This window comes from Acinonyx jubatus, chromosome B3, assembly GCF_027475565.1.
Source record: "Acinonyx jubatus isolate Ajub_Pintada_27869175 chromosome B3, VMU_Ajub_asm_v1.0, whole genome shotgun sequence".
NCBI classification, from domain to species: domain Eukaryota; kingdom Metazoa; phylum Chordata; class Mammalia; order Carnivora; family Felidae; genus Acinonyx; species Acinonyx jubatus.
In genome coordinates, this window is record NC_069386.1 from 108884187 (window position 1) to 108903749 (window position 19563).

General features: G+C 46.4%; 1 protein-coding gene across 3 annotated transcripts in view; it reads right to left on the reverse strand.

Annotated features, from left to right (window-relative positions):
• The window catches only part of SPTB (spectrin beta, erythrocytic), a 127184-nt gene that overhangs the window by 61673 nt on the left and 45948 nt on the right, over positions 1-19563 (reverse strand). For 2 of the 3 annotated variants that reach the window (XR_003422541.2, XM_027065918.2), the window contains exon 2: positions 6043-6241. Coding sequence is in view for 2 of the 3 variants with exons in the window: in XM_027065918.2 (XP_026921719.2) it covers positions 6043-6190 (148 nt within the window). In the remaining variant the exon portion in view is untranslated. Of the gene's footprint in view, positions 1-6042; positions 6242-6899; positions 7037-19563 lie in introns of those variants that run through there. The other variant, XM_053224553.1, reaches the window with a different exon arrangement.

Below are 19563 nucleotides of genomic sequence, written 5' to 3' on the forward strand. Positions count from 1 at the left end.
AGTATTTGATCCACTTCCTTCTCGCTAGACTGTAAAATGAGATCCCCTGTTGATCTGGTTTCCAGAGTTTGAAGGCTGAAGGGTTTGGAGGCAAAATGCTCCTAGAGACTCAACTGCTACCAGCTTCCTTGTCATTCTCTCTCAGTGACACGATAAAAAAGGAAAATGAACAATTGCTACAGATGCTTGGAAACAACACTCCTGGCACCTCTTCAGTCAAGCAGCATGCAGAGAGCGCCCAGTTGGAGAAGGGGAAAATGGATGCCGGCTGCTCTGGGAGCCATGAGCACAGTAAGGCCTGGTGTCACAGCCTGCCCTTGGGAATGAAGCCAACAGCCCACAGGAATGTCCCAAAGATGGAGGAGGCTATTACCATGGCTCACTCAGACTGCACTGCATGGGGAGGGGAGAGTCTTATTATTAACCTCAGTGTATTAATATTTGAAAAGCATCTTCACGATGATAGATAGCAGTCACCCAGAGAATGGGAACAGCCTTGGTTCTGCAAAGTGTTTTCAAAGAGGAAGAACAGCTTTTATCAAGAGGGAAGAGAGGACAATGGGAGAAAGTGTTATGTCCTGGGCTGGGGAAACTGCCTTGGACCACGGCACACTGCCTCTCCTGTGGATCTGTCTGCACAGGTAACTAGCAGGTTTATCTGAACAGTGGCCTGTCTCAGGAAAGCGGGTGGGGGTGGAGCTCATAATGGCTGACCTCCGAGGAAAAGCTGCTGAGCCAATTATTTTTTCTTCTGACAGTACACTAAAATGATTGTTGCTGATTATACATATTTCCATGAATAGTATGTCTCCCCAATATATAGTTTCTACATAGAACTCCATTTCGTGTTTTGAAACTGGAGAAGAAAACATTAAAAAAAACCCTCATTAATGATGCCACCTTTGTTCTCACACGTAGCTTAACAGAGATATTCAGACCATTAACACCTGATGGCTTGGTCTCCAGCAGCTACATCTGAACTTGTCAACTTAGTAGGCTGCCAAGAAACTGCTGAATCCCCACTCCTGTACCTTCCCCACCCTGCCCACCACATACTGTGGTGAAATCCTGCTCTCTGAAAGAAATCATTCACCCTCTGGACACAAAGCCCTTCTCAGGAAACTGGGACACCTGGAATCAGTGTCATCCTGGTGCAGGTGGAGAAACAGGCCAAGCATGACCTTTTGCCACCAAAGTCAGGAAGCAGCCGATACTACCTTCTCTGTGAAGTTTCCAAGGAGCCAACGTGGGTGGGAAGGGAGAGGCAGGGTCTGAAGGCACCTGTCCTAAGGCTCTGATGGAACATCTGCCAGTCACAGAACTTAACCTTGGGGCCTGGGCAAAGTGGGTCTGGAAGATGTTCAAGGTTCAAAATGGCAGCAACTCTGTGCTTCAGAGCACAGGGACATAGCCTGCCATGCACCTGCTGCCCTGTTGTGTCCTCTGAATTGTCTTCAACCAACCTCACCACTTGACCTCATCTCCAATCTAGTAAGAAGGCAAAGACAGAATGCAGAAAGGAAAGGCATTTCTAGTTTGAAGCATCACTTGGATTCTGACTTAAAGGCAAAGCCAGAGTGGGCTACACAATTTTGTGCACTTTGTTTTAAAAGAATGGCTCTGGGGGTGCCTGGGTGACTCAGTTGGTTGAGTATCGGACTCTTGATTTTGGCTCAGGTCATGAGATTGAGCCCCATGTAGGGCTCTGTGCTGATAGTGTGGAGCCTGCTTGGGATTCTCCCTCTTTCTCTCTCTCTGCCCCTCCCCTGCTCATACATGTGCACACTCTCTTTCTCTCAAAATAAACATAAAAAAATAAAGCAACAAAAAGTGTTCAAAGGATGGCTCTGTGTTAAATGGGCCACAGAAGATGATGAAGGACATGTTGAGCCCTCTCCTCACAGATCGTCTCAAGAGTCCCTGTATTGCTCTCTGTACCATGACCTTCCAGATGCCTCTGTGCTCTGAGGAGCTGGAAGTCATGCAGTAGGTGGCACTTGGGATGCCCAGATTTCAACGTGAGTGCATGGGTAAGGCAGGGGAGGCCAGGGCACAAGATTTTATCTTTTGGGGGCATCTTTCTGTTGCATTCCTCCTCTGCCACTTGGGCCACACCTGCCCCAAGTCACTGGGGTACACAGCCAGGTGCAAGAGGGTACACATGCAGGCAGAGGACCCTTCTGGGATGAGGAAAGAGAGCACCAAGGGCAGGCATTCTGGCTGGTAAATTCCCTGCAGCCTGCAGTGCTTCATCCCTCATCCAGACAGCCACAAATGTTTACCAAATGGCTCCCAGTATGAAAAGGGGGGAGGACAGGAAAGGGGGTGTGAGTGAAGATGAGGGTGGCTCTAGGAGACATTGGAAGCCTTTCTACCGAAACCTGAAGGCCGGAACTTCTTGGAGGGATTAGAAGGTGAGCTTTTCAACTGCTTCCCTTCCTCTAATCTTTCAAAGCAGGTCCCAAACGTAGGAAAGTACCAAAGGCAGTCATCAAAGCAGAGAATGGCCCCTGTTCAGGAAGAAGCCTCAGGGTGTCCCATCACTTAACCTCCTCGAGTGCTGCCAGCTTTAGAGCCTGACACTGAGAGCTAACATCTGCCAGGGACCTACTGGGCAAATATTCCTGCTGGGCCCCCACCCTTCCCCTGGGCACTGCCGAGGTCAAATCCATCCCCTATTTGCAGGAGCCTTCTGCAGCACTTTCCTGCCCACCTCCCCCTTCATTTCAGTCAGGCTGACCCACAGTGTCAAATCCACAGTGATTCATTTGGAGAGAGGTCAGGTATTTGTATACCAATGTGGCAGTTTCCACATGGAATAACCAGATGGTTTGTTTATTTCAGTCCAGGGAGGAAGAGCTGGGAATTATTTGAAAGGCAAAATAGGGAGTATTTCCTCTGGAGCTGAGAGGAAGTTGACTTAAGGGGCAGAAAAAAATGGAGTCCTGTTAACAAACTGCAAGATTTCCAACCACAGGTCACTATGTGGAGAAGGACCCAGAGAAGCCACACCCGGAAGGACATCTAACCAGCCTCATCATCCTTTGGTTTCTTGGTCCTTCCAGGTCACCCAGCTGATGGCAGAGACACAGCTGGGATCTTGGCTGGGCAGCCTTAAAGAGAAAGATCTACACAGCATGGGGCTTCATCCCTGTGGGCACTGGGTCTCTGGGGACCGAGCCAAAAGCCGCAACACAAGCATTAGTGGAGTTTCCCCTGGTCCCTGGCTCCTTCTTCCAACCCTGGCCTTCAGAAACAAAGGAGGGTGGGGTTAAGAAGGAAGAAACTGTCCCTGGAACAGGCCAGGATAACTGGAACTATGACTGATGATCATGAATGTCTGAAGTTAAAAGAAGGGACAGAAAGATATTACTAAGATTTCCTGTAAATACTAACATTCACCTAGTATTTTATTACTAATAAAAAACTTTCATAAACTTTATCTTACTTGATCTTCACAAGACCCTTGGGAAAGAACTACTGTCCCCATTTTATAAAACAGGAAATTGATTCAACCATTCTCCATACTAGTAGCATTAGAGGGGACAGTAATGCCTTCCTTGCCATCATGTGCTTAGGTGTGGGGGAGTGGCTGTGGAGAAAGCAGAAATGATTGGAACTAGAGGTGCTTCTGCTTCCTCAGCCTCTTTGGAAAGGCTGCCAAGGCAGCCCCAAAGACAATACTGAAGAGAAAAACATCCAGAAGTTAAAACTGAGGGAGACAGACAGCCCCTTTCTCTGCTCTGTCTACCCACTAGAACGGGTCCATCTGACCTCTCTACTTTGGACGCTCCCACAGCTTTCACTTATCCCACAGCTCACTCAGAGTGGACTCTCAGTAAAGTCAGTAGACTGACAGGTTTCTGTTTGTTTTTTAAAACCCTGAATGGATCCTAAACTTCCATGGTTACTTGTTAGCCAGATGTTCTAAATTGTTAAGGTCCAGGCATGTAAGTCTATGCTCGGTGGTCCCCCTCTCCCCTGGGGGGTATTCAGATTCTCTGGTAGACGATATGCAAACTCTTGGTGAGACACAGGCATGGCTGTGGAACTTTTTTCTCCAGTAACCTGATAACTTACTTTCACCAGTTTTCCAACCTGATCCTCAGACCTGGCTGCCATTCATATAGTCCAACTGGATAAAGTTGTACCCCACCTGCTTGTCAAGATCCCATGCACCCTTCAATTCCTGAGGGCCTTCTCCACAAATGAGTCCCCGATTCCTGAGTCTCCTCCTTTGCTCTCTCATTGCTATTTAATTATATGCCTTTCCTACAGTCCTTCTCTAATTGTACTTGTGCTAATTCATTATGAACATTGTTCATTTCCCTAGTGGATCATAAACTACTTACAGGCAGATACTGTGTTGAATTCATCTCCGTGGTTTTCTCTGGTCATGGGGTTAGCTTTATACATAGTAGGGGTACAATAAATATTAAAATGGAATTTTCCTCGGTTTCTTAAAAAATAGGGTATCTGTAAAACATATCAAAGGATCCCTGCACAAAGACAGTCCCACTCCTCATACTGTCCTTTCACAAGACATATGGAAAATGGAACCCCTCTCCCTCCACCTCTATAACCAGGGTCAATGTAGTCAGGCCCAGCTGGCACGCAGATAGAAAAAAGGTAAAACCAGACTGGCAAGACAAGGGTTCCTAGTTTGCTTATTTAAAGAGGTTAAGATTACATAAGCAAAGCAAGGAATGAATTAGTGCTATTATCTGTCCTCAAGGGAAACCAAGGAAGGAATTTTTAAGGGTAGGGAATGCAGAGGAGGGGGTGAAGGAAGAAGAACGGGAGTGTCTCACAAGAACAAGAACACAAAAGCTGATGGCTGAGATGTGAATGGATTCCCCATCATGACAAGGGAATGAGACACCCCATTCCTTTTAGTGTAAGGTAAGCCCAGCTACTCCTAAGGTGAAAGGTCACTATGGTTCCCCTGCTCATGACTCAAGGTTAGCTGAAGTTGGAGGTATCTGAGAGCAGAGTGGAGGGAGAGAAGGTAGAAGAATACTACTAGAAAATTCAGATAGGGCCACTAAGTGATGATGGTGCACTGAGAGAATCGCTCCAGAAAGTGCTTATGGGCGAGTCTGGGTTCTTCTTACAAGGTGAAGATGGGGAAAGAAGTCCGATTTGGGTTAATAACTGGTGGAGCAGATGATGGAATCTACCCCCAGCCCTCCCACCCACACGCTATCCCACAGAACTCAAACTTTCTTTATTGGCCAAGAACTTACTGTCCGAATATAGTTACCCTGGGCCAGGCTCCAGGGAAGCAGTGGTCACAGGGGTTGGCGGGAGAAGAAAAAAAAAAAAAAATCCCAAGAATCAGATCCCAGCCAGCAGGGGGAGGACAAACTATTTCTGCTGGAGATTTAAGATCTCCCTCTCCCTCCCCTTCTCTCTCTCTCTCTCTCTCTCTCTCTCTCTCTCTCTCGCTCTGTCACACACACACACACACACACACACACACACACACACACACACACAGAAATCTACTATGAATCTAAGTAAAAATCTAATTCCAGTTTAAGGATAAGAGGTTTAGTCTAGAAAATCCTGCTTCCTGAGCCAGTGTGGGGAGGATGTTATCTGTTCTCAATGTCCTATCAAATCACACTTTTCTTTTAGGACAACAGAAAGGAGGATGATAATTTTCTATCCAGGACCAGGCAGGAGATTGAGGTGCATAATGAAGCTGCACACCCCTCTGCCTGGCCATCCAGCCCCTCAGACACTCCTTTGCCCAGACTCTCTCTCAGTTCTCACTTTGGCCACAGGTCACTCAGGACAGAGGCAGAGGGCAGGGCCCACCTGGCACCACCTCCCACCTGGGACGAACTAGGGCATGCGTGGGAGCCTCTGCTCCCTCCCAACAGGGCCAAGTCTCCCTGAGCCACACAGCCATGTCTCCATCACCTCCCTGCCAGGGCTCACGCCAATGCACGCAGAGGGCTGGCCACAGGCAGGGAGGGGACTAAACCCTGGGACTATGAGACCGGCTCCTCTAACCCCCATGGCCCCAAATGGTACCTGCCAAGGCCTTGATCCGGGACCTCTCAAAGAGCCTGGCTGAGCTGTTGTCATTATCCAGCTCATCGTCCGGGGCATCCCAGCGGGCATTGATCCGGCTGTACGGTGGCTGGTTGCCCACGTTTTCAAACTCCGTGGCCGATGTCATGTCAGCAGGCTCTCAGCAGTTGTGCCTGCCTCAGTCTTCATGGAAGGGTCCCTAGGAGGGAACAGCAACACAGTCAGAGGGTTAGCTACCTCCCCCTTGGACTTTTTCTCAGGGGAAACTTATTCGGAGCATCCAGCAGGGGTAGGTCCTTGTAGGAGGAGCACACCGTGCCATCTGCCGGGCCATGCTTCCCACCTGGGGTCTCTGGGTTATAGAATATTGCAGCAGCAGCAGTCGCCGCCGCCGCCACACTGTAACGGCGACAGTGGCGGCAGGGATGGAGAGCTGCAGGCAGAAAGGGTCAGGACGGCCAGCAGGTGGAGACGTCAGTCGCAGCAAGCCCGCTTCCTCCAAACCTGCGGCTGAGGCAGCTGTGGAAGCTTGGGAGCCGGGAAAGGGGAGGCTCTCCTGGGAGCCAGGGGATGGGCGGGGTGGGGGATGGGGGTGGGGTGGGGGGAGAAGAGCAGCTCAACCCTGTGGACTGGACCAGGAACAAACCTGGACAGGAAGGAGAGGTGAAAAGTTGGAAGTTGGCTGAGTCCCACTCAAACGGGAATCAGTGGGGAGAGAGACGAACAGGAAATGCCACTGATGCCACCAGCCCCAGCAGCTGTGCTGAAGAAAGTGTACTCCTCTCAGAGGCTGCCCAAGATCCCTCCCAGCGCTTTCCCAGCAACAAATATTTAGAAAGCTGAGCTCTTGGTTTTACCTTCTCTGAAGTGCAATCAGGTGCGTGGACAAGGTTGAATCCCAAGACAGACCAAGGCGCCCAGATGAGACTGCTGTCCTATCAAGGCTGTCAGCATGATGGTGGGGGTGGTGGCAAAGGGCTCCCACAGACAGCGGAGCTGTGCATGTTCATCTATGCAAGGCACATGGGCATCAGGAGCACTGTGTTCTTACTTGCCTGTCATTTATCATGTTTGCTCATTCGTTCATGATTAAAATATGTACCAAGGCCCAACTAGAGGGCAGACACTATGCGAGGCAATTCTGAGTAAGACAAGAGGTGCCCTGTCCTCATAGAGTTTATATTCTGGCCGTAAGGCACCCAGTGAAATAAGCAATAATAGTAAGGTGTGCTGTGTGCCACCGCTGGGAAAGAATGGGGAATTGTGGGGTCTCATGGCAGAGCTGGATGTCAGGATAAGGGAAGCATAAGCTGGTTCCCAAAGGAAGCTCAGAAGCATTCTGTGAAGGGATAAAGGGGCAAGTCCAAACAAACGGTATAAAGAGCAGGTGCAGGGTTCTGAAGGTGAGAAAGACCATGGCAAAATTTAGGAAACTTACAACGTAACTAGAGGGTGAGGGCAGAGTCAGGGAGACAAGGGAGATGGGAGACTAGAGGTGCAAGGCTAGGGCCTGAATGTTGTGGGCTTTTGGAAAATGACTATCTTTCATTCAGCCTTAATTTCCTCTCCAGTACCTGCCATTGAGGCATCTCCCAAGGGAACTAAAGGGATTCCAAGATCAAGTCTATAAGATAGGACAGGGAGCCCAGAGCCTTCATATCCAAGAGAACAAAATGGGGTGGGGAGGCCATGAGGCAGACAAATGACAAGTGTGGACAACCAGTGAGCTGTGAAGTAAGCCACTTCCTCTATGAATGTGTGCACACTCACACATTCGTATACATACACCCCAGACACACACCGGTACTGATATCCCACACACACACAAACAGATGCATGCTTGATGAAGAAATGATGCAAGCTCACCAATCCAAGTGTAAATGCAGTGCTGTCGCCCTTATTTTTCAGACACAGAATCACTCCAGACTCCTTTTTCCCCAGTCCAATTAATCAATCCCACCACATCCCTTCGAGGTAAGACAGGAGCCAGAATTATCCATCTTAATTGCACAAGGAAGAAAACGAAGGCCTAACACAGGATGAGGGCTCCCCAAGGTCATCTAGGGAATTACTGCTATGGCTAGGGCTAACAGCCAGGCTGTAGCCTGATTCATCCCCTTCTACCAGGCAGATTTTTAGGGAAGCAGATTCGATTTAGGTGAGAGAAGAACATGGCACACGGGGACAGAAGGTATTCCCCAGCGTCCAGGACTTGACAAAGGTGTTTGCTTCTCAGGGAAGGGGAGATATAAGGTGGGGAAGCCAGTCATGACTCCAAACAAAGCATGCCCTGCAATTCCAGGCCTGTGCTCAGGAAGACCCTCATCCCTTACACAGCCTGTCATCTTCCACAAATGGACACACGAGTTCCATGGCTGAGATTTCTCACTCAACTGCTTGGGCAAAGAGAGATGGGAAGGACTCCATCCCCCCCATGCCTTCCCCCCAACCCCTGCTTCCCTGAAGGGGAGCGACTGCTGGCTCCCAGCTCCAAGCAGGACAGAGACTGACAGGCTGACCACCTCCTGCTGGCCTGCAAGCCTGTCCAGTGGCCCCTGAGAAGGGCCGAGCTGCCAGACGCAGGAGGTGAGGTAAGATCAGATCCTGCTTGCAGGAGGTAACCGGACCCCGGCTCTCCTTCTTGTCTTAGGCTATTTTTAAGAGCGGCTGAGAGAGGTCCAGGCCATGGGCTGGTGGAGGGTGGGGGCGTGGGGGGGGGGGGTGGTGGTCAGTGAGATTACCTTTGCCATGGCTCCGTAAATAAGTCTGCCCCAGAAAGATGAGCCTGAGCAGGCACACCAGCAGGCCCAGCATTCAAGACAAGATTAATGGCCCTGGGTGCAGAAGAGCAGCCACTAGACAGCAATTCATCCTGCTTAAAAACGCCATGCCTCCTGCCACCGTGGCTCAGAGAAGGGAGCGGTCAGGCAGCGGCTTGGCAGGGAATGTGATAAAACTCACATGTATGTCTAAATACACAAGTCTAGGGTTTGGGGTGAGGGGGTTGTTTTGTTTTTAGGAGGTCAGGTCCTCGAAGGCAACCACCAAGGAAAAAAGATGCAGAAATGAAAGGGAAGCCCTCTTCCTCTTGCCCCATAGCTGTGCCCACCCTGGTGGCCTGCCCAGATGGCGTCCCTTCAGAGCCAAGGGAGGCAGGGGTAGTGTGCTCGGTGGTTCAGCAAGGGGAGAATCTCACAGAATCAGGTGTGAGAGGCAGAAGAGAAGAAAATCTGAAAATGGGAAAGCTACAGATGGTTATTCCAGGAACACAAAAGCAGAAACAAAACCCCAAACAAGGCCTGGAAGGTCATGGAAATGACAAGTTGGTATCCGAGGGGAACCTGAGGGTCAGGTAATCCGGTCACATTTTTTAGGATATAAGTCATCTATGCATCTAGAATGAGCCTCCATTAAGTATGAAAGACAGCAAGTACCTGGCTAACATTAGACCTTAAGCTGCACCTCACCCCACTGCCAGCAAACCCAGGAGAAAGGACATAAGTAGCTCCTTGTCATTTCACTCCCCAGTTCACCCTCAAGTTCCTAAGAAGCTTCTCCCAACCCACCAGACCCTTGTCAAAGTGGAGGTGGGGCTTCTCTGGCCTGTGTGACTCTGCCTGGGAAAGCCCACCTTCCCTGTCCATTTGCCTATTGCAGTGGGGCAGGCCTGTCTCCCAATGTGCAGTCCAGAGGCTCACCCTCACCTGCTGAACTTCTGCCACTAAGGCCAGGTTATATTTTGATCAGCATGGGTTCCTAGAAGACTTGCCCACAGCTCAGAATGGAAAAGCTCATCTGATCGTACAGGGCACTCACTCACAAAAGGAGTGCCTGCTTGGTAAATGGATTTCACAATATCACCGCCACAGCTCATAGCTCCACCCTTCACTTTGTGCCCAGGACCTCATCCGCTTCCGAGATCGGGTGTTAGTCTCAGAATCTCAGCCTCACATGCTATGCCCAGGTAATCCCTGGGGCAGCTGGGACCCCAGCAAGTGGCAGCAGTGGCAACAGCAGCAGCAGCTGCTTCTCCCCCGCCTGCAGGGTGCTGCCGGAGCCCTAGCTAGAGCTCGCTTCAGTCTTTCTGCAGCACTGAGCAGGAGGCTGGATGCACTGCCCTTTTCTTCACCACCCCATCTCCTCTTCCCTGGGCTGCTTAGATGAGAAGCAACAAAGCCCAAAGGTCTACTTCAGGAGTGGGAAATGGGGGAGGGGGGAACACAGGGTGATGCTGTTCTTCCTTCACAGGGTCACAAGTCACAGGCTGTTGCAAAGGCTTAGATGGAGTCTTCCTTAAACAGAGAATTTGGACCCATTCTACCTTTAACTTTCCCTCTAGTTGTAAGGTTGGACTTTTCACTTGCTTCCTATTTTGTCCTGCCCCTTGATGCTATGCCAAACCTGCTTTTAACATATTTTGATACTATGGCAATCCAGGTCAGGAGATTAAATTCTGAAGTCTCCCTGGTAACTTTCCTGCCAGTGCATTTACTAAAACAGAACACTCTCCTACTCCATCTGATCATAATCTCACTGCATATTCCCAGATACCTTAAAGAGCAAATACACACTAAAACAGCATGAGAACCAATGAGACACCCAGTACAGAGTACACTAAATCTATCTTAAACCTTAATCTCCTCCTACCCCCAAGCTCTAGTCTAGCACCTCCATCTGTCTACCAGATATCACTACCCAAAAATTATAGCTCAGTCTCAATATGGCTGAGTCTGAGAACATGGCTCCCAGGACAGAACAGGGGAGTTTCTGGACCATGGGGTGACAGTGAGGCCCAGTGAGGTAAGCATGCCACCTGTGGGTGACTTTTCCAGCAGAGGGGGACACCATCGGCAGTGCCAGGACCAAGCTGCTTCCCCTCCCCAGAGCACATGCTGCTTTTCCACGCTCTGCAGTTCCCATCCCAATCTGCCCTGGCCACCAGTCCATCAGTGGCAGAGTATAGTTAGGTGTTCTTAAAGGGTCAAGATTCCTATCCAGGGTTGCCACCTTCAAGGATCCCCATGTACTTGCAATACCCTGGCCATTCGAGTCCACAGCTGTTTGGTGAGGCCTTACCCAGACCCGTCTGCTCCAGTTTCTGTCACTAGGCAGGGACTTTAGGCCCACATGTCACAACTTGTCCACTCGCATCATGGAAAAATCTCCTACTAAGAACTGGCTCCAGTTATGCTGCAGCTGCTGGAATGGGAGTGGGGGTATGGTGGGATCATGATCCCAACAGTTCTTATAGGGATTTGGTTGGAGAACAGGTGCAGCTTAGCACTGATAGAGGGCTGATAGGGCAATCCCTACATCTTAACAGCATCTATCAGCACCTCACGTCCTACACAGAGGCAAATGTCCACTGGGAGTGATTAAAGAAGACAGGAGAAATGATACTTTTAGTATACATAGTTTTCAAAGACTATCCTCTACTGGGAATCTTGGGCTCAATATCTATCTACATTTACAGAAAACTGTTACAACCCAGTCCTACCTCTTATCTTTACTAGCTCACTTCTTTCAGGATAACTACTGGCTTCCTCTCCCAGAATAAGTAATATTCTATGGTATTTGAATGAAAAGTTGAATGCCCAATTTATTTTCTTCCACAAAGACTTTTCCAGAATACTCACAGTGGCCCCTCTCTTGTTTTTTAATGGTTATTTTTGAGAGAGACAGAGACAGAGAGACAGAGTGTGAGCAGGGGAGGGGCACAGAGAGAGACAGGGAGAGAATCTGAAGCACGCTCCAGGCTCTGAGCTGTCAGCACAGAGCCCGAGGTGGAGCTCGAACTCATGAACCATGAGGTCATGACCTGAGCTGAAGTCAAACACTTAACCCACTGAGCCACCCAGGTGCTGCATGACCTTTCTCTTCTTCAGTGAAAATTGTCAGGGAGGTAGTAAGATCTTAATTTTGGAGGTGGTTAAAAGTAAGTTGAAATAATAGATTTGAAATAATCGTTGAGATATTTCTAATGAAGTAATTGATTCAGAAAAATATAAAAAAATAAGATAATGATATAAGTCAATGGAGAATTATACAACACAATCAAGCTCCCAACGCTTGAATTCACTGATGAATCTTAGTCTCATTAAGAATAGGACAGCTAGATAATGGGTGTCTCCTGAGATGATACAATATGAAGGAAATCATGACCATTGACATTCTTGTCAAAAAAGTTAACCTCAATCTGATCAATCCTTAGAGTTAAGTTCCCATTACAGGAATTATAGGAAACCAAAAGACAGGTTAAATGACAACATGAGGAAGCAAGAAACAGACCCACAAGATGGGACATTCTGCAGACAACTGCCTCCACTTCCTCAACAAGTCAATGGCATTAAAACAAACAAAAAAGGAGGTGAAAATAGGAACTGTGTAGATCAAAAGAGACTTAAAGATGTAATAACTAATACAATGTGTACCTCATTTGGACCTTGATTCAAGTGCTACCAAAACACATCTGGGGGACAAACAGGGACATCTGAATTATAGACTCAATATTGGATGATAACCAGAAATTATAGTTAATTATGTTAGGTGTGATCATGGCATTGTGGTTATCTAAGAAAATAAATGTTCTTTAGAGATGCTGAAGAATGTACAGAGGGACAGGTCATGCCATCTGGGATTTACTTAAATATGCTTTAGCAAAGTGGGGAAGAGATGAAGTAGGAAGTCCCTACTAACTGCTGACTTTGGATGATTTACACATGGGGGGTTCATGACGCTATTCTCTCTACTTTGGTTATATGTATGAAAATTTGTACAATAAAAATGTTCATTTATTATTAAAATTAAATTTTGTCAATTTTATTTAAAACAGTCATATGCCCTAGGTACAACTGGAACATAGAATAAACGTCAACTCCTTTACCATGCCCAGTGTGGTCTGGCTTCTGCCTCCCTCTCCAAGCTCATCTCCCCATACTCACTAGATGCAACCTGCAAACCTTTCAGTTCTTCCAACCTGCCATTTCTTCCCCAGTTCAGGCTCTGGTGCATGCTGTGCCTTTGGTCTGGGATACTTTCTGGACCACCTTTGCATGTTTGGCCCTTCAGGTCTCCTCTTAGATATCATCCCCTTGTGGGAGACCTCCTGAGCACCCTGTCTCAGGTAAATCCTTTGTCAGCTTCAGTCTGTGCATCCTGCTTGACCCCTTCCTAGCACTCATCGTAACAGTAATTACTCATACATCTATCGGTTTGTGTTTTTGCTTCCTCCTGCATAGACTATAGGTTCCTCACAGGCACCAGCCATGTTAGTCCTACTCATGATTATATTAAGGTGCTTAGCTTTGCGCTCGGGACACACGGTCATTGAATCAATATTCTCCTCTTAGGGACCAAAGCTCAAGCTCTGGAACCTCTTTAAACCCCTCTGTCCCACCATATTCCCTGATCCAAGCACTACTTATTAGGCACTTATTTATTCATCACCAAAGCCAGTCATTATGCCTCTTTACAGTGTCTTCCTTTTGTCATTCCTTTATGTTCTAAAGCCTCTATTTCACTTGAGGCCCTTATGACTTCCCACCTGGACTTGTGTAATGGTCCATCTCTGTCGAGGCTTGACCCCTTCAATCTATCCGGAATGGCCCTTTTCATGACTACATGCCTCTACTCTGTAACAAGACCATCACACAGTCTACCAAAGCCCCACACTGTCCAGTGCTGAGCTCATACTTTCTCTTATGCTAAGTCTGCTCCAACCAGGAAGGTACACGTCTCCCAACCCCCACCACTGTGTCAGATGCCTCTAAAACTGTATTTGTGCCACACTCCACATGCTGAAATTTAGGCATCTCTCCTCTCTCCTGGCAATTTAAAACAACTTTCAAACATTTAGAAGCACAATATACAACATCGTCCTGGAATCTGAGGTGAGGTCACCTTTCTCCTCCTACCCAACCCCATGGATTATTCACTGCCTGTACATCCAAGTGGAGAGGACAACGGAGATGGGCTCAGGGAATGCTGATGGTGACCTATGCACAGACTTCCCCTTTTCAGTGCCACATCCTCCTGAATCTCATTGCTATTTTCAAGTGAGGCCAGATCTTCGTTGTCTTGCCTTCTGTCCATCCTTCCAATCTTGGGAGGAAGATGAATCTTTAGTTTTTTCTCCCATCCATCTTCATTTTAACATGCTCAAGTCTTTCCCATCTTAAATAAAACTCTTACTTGCCATATTTTCTCTTCCTCTCAGAGTCAAATTTCCTGACAAATGTGCTAAGAATATGAACAGGTGACTTACGAAAGAGGAAATACAAAAGACTAAAAGCTTATGAATAGATACTCAAGGTTATTACTGACCCAAAAAATACAGATTAAAGCAAGAAAGAGATCCTATAGGCAAACATTATCAAGCTGAATAATGTGAAGTGTAGATGGTGATATGCAGAGTGGGAACCTTGTACCCTGCTGGTAGGAGTGTGAATTGGCCTAGCCATTCCAGAGGGCATTCTGCCAGTTCTCAGGAGGCAGGTTACCTATCTGCAACTCTGTTCCTGGCCTTATAGACCAAAGAAATTCTCGTGAAGGTCTGAAAGGGGTCATGTGCAAGGATGTTCACTGCAATATTGATTATGGGGGGTGAGTGGGCAGGTAGAAATAACCTGTGTGTCCCTTGCTGGGGGATGGACAGTAAAATGTAGTGAATGCACACATTGAAGACACATGGCAGCACTGGAGAATCTTAAAAACACAGTGATGGATAAAATAAATAAGAAACATAATAAGATCTATAACACACCACTGAAAAAAATTTTAAATACATACAAAACAATACATATAAGAGCATATTACAAACAAGAGGCAAACTCTTAAACACATGAAAATGGCCACCTCTAGATTGGAATGAGGGGAATGGAGAAGGTAAAAGAAAATAAAAGGAAATCAACACCAAAAAACCCCCAAACAATCCGATTAAAAAATGGGCGGAGGACTGGAGTAGACATTTTTCCAAAGAAGACATACAGACATATGAAAAGATGCTCAGCATCACTCATCACCAGGGAAATGCAAATCAAAACCACAATGAGAAACCACCTCACACCTGTTAGAATTGCTGAAATCAAGAAAGACAACAAACAAGTGTTGATGAGGATGTGAAGGATGTGGAGGAAACTTGGGCACTGTTGCTAGGAATGTAAACTTGGGCACTGGTGCAGCCATTGCAGAAAACAGTATGGAGGTTCCTAAAAAAATTAAAAACAGAAATGCCATATGATCCAGTAATTCCACTATTGGGTATTTACCCAAAGAAAACAAAAACACTAACTCAAAAAGGTATATGCATCCCTATGTTTACTGCAGCATTATTTATAAGAGCCGAAATGTGGAAGCAATCCAAGTATCTATCAATAGACAAATGGATAAAGAAATGTCACACACACACACACACACACACACACACACACACACACACACACACGACTATGAAACAGCCATAAAAAGGATGAGATTGCACCATTTGAGACAACATGGGTGGACCTGGAGGTATTATGCTAAGTGAAATAAGACTGAAAAAGACAAATATCATCTGATTCATCTCATAAATAGAATCTAAAAAAAAATGAGTAAACAAGCAAAAAGCAGAATCAGAACTCTCAATACAGAGAATAAACTGGTTGCCAAATAGGAGGGAGGTGGGGGCTTGAGCAGGATGGATGAAGGGGAGAGGGAGGTAGGCCTCCAGTTACAGGAGTAGGTCACAGGAATTAAGAGCAGAGCGTGGGGAGTGCAGTCAGTTATATTGTGACAGCAAAGTAATGAGACAGATGGTAGCTATACTTATGGTGAACATAGCATAATGTATAAACTTGTCAAATCACTGAGTTGTGCACCCGAAGCTAATGTAACATTGTGTGTCAACTATACTTAAATTTAAAAAAGACTTGTTAAAAAAATAAAAGAAAAAAGAAAAGTCAGTTAATCAACCATGAACCAACCAGGAGAGGGGCCTTTCCCTAGAAAATGAGATGATAAACTGAGATGTATAATAACCTCTGCTCCTAAGGTAAATATAGATATAGTATATTTACATTCCTGAGAACTTCCTCATCTATACGACACTCACTCTTCAATTCACTGAAATCTGGTTTCCCCCATTCACTTCATGAAACTATTCTCTCCAAAGGTCACTGACACCTCCCTTCCTTGTTGATTAAAATCATAGATGCTTTTCAGGTCTTATCTCGACTTCTCAGCAGCATTAAGCTCTGTTGGCCATTCAAAAAATTTCCTGAAGTTGCATCCTTATCTTCCAGGACATACTCCTTGTCCTCTCTGAACCTTCTTGTCCTTTCTCCTTAGTCTGCTCAGTGGGCTATTCTTCCTGTATCTCTCACTTGGATGGGATGTTCCCCAGAGTTCAACCCTGGGTCCTCTTCTCCTTCTTCCTCTGTCTACACACTCTTTTAGGCTATTTTGTTCACTCTCATGACATCACGACCTGAATTACCATCTCATGCTAATGGCTTCTGAATCTATCTCAATTACTATCCAGCAATCCAATTGTCTTCCAAACATTCACCTGGAAGACCCACAGGCCCCTTACACTCAGCATGATCCCCAGCTGAAAATATGACCATCCCTGTCCCAGTCTTTCCTGTCATGTTTCTCATTCGCCAATATCCCAATGGTCCAAACCAAATGCTGGGATCATGTTCTACCCCTCTTTCTTTCCCAGTATCTCACTAACTCATTCCCCTCAATGTCTCTCAAATCTCTATTCTCTGTCTCTACTTCTCCTCCTCACTTCTGGCAACCATCATCTTAGGTCTAATGGTGTCCTTTTGATTTCTTTGGATCTATATTTTCCCTTTGGTCTATTGTATCAATCTACCCTCTATACTATAGCTAGAAATATTATCTTAGAATACAAATATGATGATATCATTTCTATACTTTAATAGCTCTTCTTTATCTTGGAAGAAAGTTTAAAACCCATAAAAAATTGAGGTCAAAGCCCTTCATGATCAATCCCTTCACTGAACACCATTTCCATCCAAACCTTCTTCCCAACTTCCCCAGTCTTACATCCCCACCATAATGAACTCTATTCGGATCCCTGGTTCTCTCTGGCCATGTTATTTGCACATACTAAGCCCAGAAAACTCTCCCTCTCCTTTGGAATAATTTCTTGTCTTTCAGAACTTATCTTAGTCATCACTTCTTTCAAGAAACTTCCCCATCTCCACCACCATCCCCTGCAGCTGTGGGAGGCAGGGGTGATTCTTCTAGGTTCCCATCACACTCAGGGCTCATGTTCATCAAAGTGCTTAACTATGTTGTAGGATGATAATCTATTTCTCTTATTTCCCAATAGACTGTATGCTGCTTGAAGTCAGGGACAATCCCTATTCATTCTTTTTATCCCAATAGCCTAGCATACAGTCAAATGTGTGAAATGAGGCTACTGAATGTTGAAAAAATAGATGAAAACTGAGAAATGTAGAGCACTGCTACTTAAGAGGTTAAGGATGGCTCCTGCTGAGGACACACCATTTGGAGTCTCATTGGAAGGTGAAGGTAAAGAGGGGTCTGGGAATGTGGCATGTAGCAGCAGTTGCATGGATTCAAGCCAGGCATCAATGCCCTGATGTTGTCACTGTTGCCCCTGTCTCAACCATACATTCCTGCCATCTCCTCCTTTTTGGCTGGAATGTAGTTGCACAAGGGGTGGACAGTGGCCCAAGCTCCTCCTAATGTCTACAAATCTTGACACTCTTCAGAGTAGCTCTGACTCAACCATGCCTCAATTTCCTCGCACAAAACATTGATGAAAGCAGCAGCTTCTCACCCAGAATTCCTCTAGACAGAGAAGTCCTACCCCACTTAGCTGGGAAGTCTTTTATTTATTCTTTCTGGAGTCACAGAAATGTCAGTCACAGAATGGTTTCTATCCATAATCTCCACCACACAAATGAAAAGAGCTATTTTAAAAGTTGGACCTATAAATAATATATAAGATATGGGTGCCAATTTAATTATTCATTCATGTTGGAGCTTTTAAAATAATTAAATAAAAATTAACCTTTTAAAAGGTACTCAGGCCCACAAAGACTCCTGAGGGAATGGATGTTGGCCAGAGAATTGCCCCACCCTTGGCCAGGACACAAGGCTGACACAATGAGACCATCTTCTGGAGACATAAGGGAAGTTGCCTGCAAGGGGCAGCTCTAGTCTTGCAGCAAAGACAGTGCAGCCTCTTCAGGCCAGGCAGAGCCAGTTCTCAATGTGTATAACCTCTTAGGCCTGCAGAGAGAGCACCTCTCAGCCACTATAATCTATTAAGCCCCTTCCCCGGGCTCTGCTGATAGACAAGCACCAGATGCTACATCATGTAGTCATTCTGCTGCCCACAGTCCTCAGGAAAAATGCTTGGCCCTTGGTAGGACTGTGTAGCAAAGCCCAGGGTTAGGACGGGAACCTGTAATTTATTAAGATCTTCATGCAGATTGGGGCGCCTGGGTGGTTCAGTCGGTTAAGCGGCTGACTTTGGCTCAGGTCATGATCTCACGGTCCGTGAGTTCAAGTCCCGCGTCGGGCTCTGTGCTGACAGCTCAGAGCCTGGAGCCTGTTTCGGATTCTGTGTCTCCCTCTCACTGACCCTCCCCCATTCACGCTCTGTCTCTCTCTGTCTCAAAAATAAATAAACGTTAAAAAAAAAATTAAAAAAAAAGATCTTCATGCAGATTGCTCCATTTAATACCTACCCCCACTCACAACTGTTAAATATTATTGTAATTACTATTATTATTGTTTCTATTTTATCAGAAGACCTGAGCTGAAATCCTAACTCCTGAGTTGTGTGTTCTTCTGTAAGTCACTGAACTACTCTGTACCTGTTTCCCCATCTGTAAAATGAGGAAAAGACCCTGTGTTTCTGTGTCAGAGACTGCTTGGGTCTACCAATGTCTGATTTCTACTCTTTCTACAGACAGCTTGGAGGCATCCTCCAGTCACCTTGTGGCTGGGTATGATTGTGTGATTAAATGAGCAGAAGTGACATGCAACACTTCAAGGTCTTAGCCATAAAAATCTTCCCATAATTGTCTTATTCTTTGCTAAATTCCTAGAACCTAGACTACTAGGCCAAGATGGAAGGAGTCTGACTACCTGAACAACTGTGGGGAAGCAAAGCTTCTGCCTCAGTTTATAACCATTTACTCACATATGATGTGAGCAAGAAATAAAATTTTATTTTACAGTTCTTTATTAGAGCTGTTAGGGTACCCTAATTAATATATCCACCACTTATCACAGAAAGCTGTTGTACACATTAAATGAAGTTAGATAGGAGTGCCTGGGTGGTTCAGTCGGTTAAGCGTCTGACTCTTGATTTTGGCTCAGGTCATGATCTCATGGTTGGTGAGATCAAGCCCCACATTGGGCTCTGTGCTGGCAGTGCAGAGCCTGTTTGGGATATATTCTCTCTCTCTCTGTCTCTCTCTCTCTCCCTTCTCTCTCTGCTCCTCCCCTGCTTGCATTCTCTCTCTCTCCAAATAA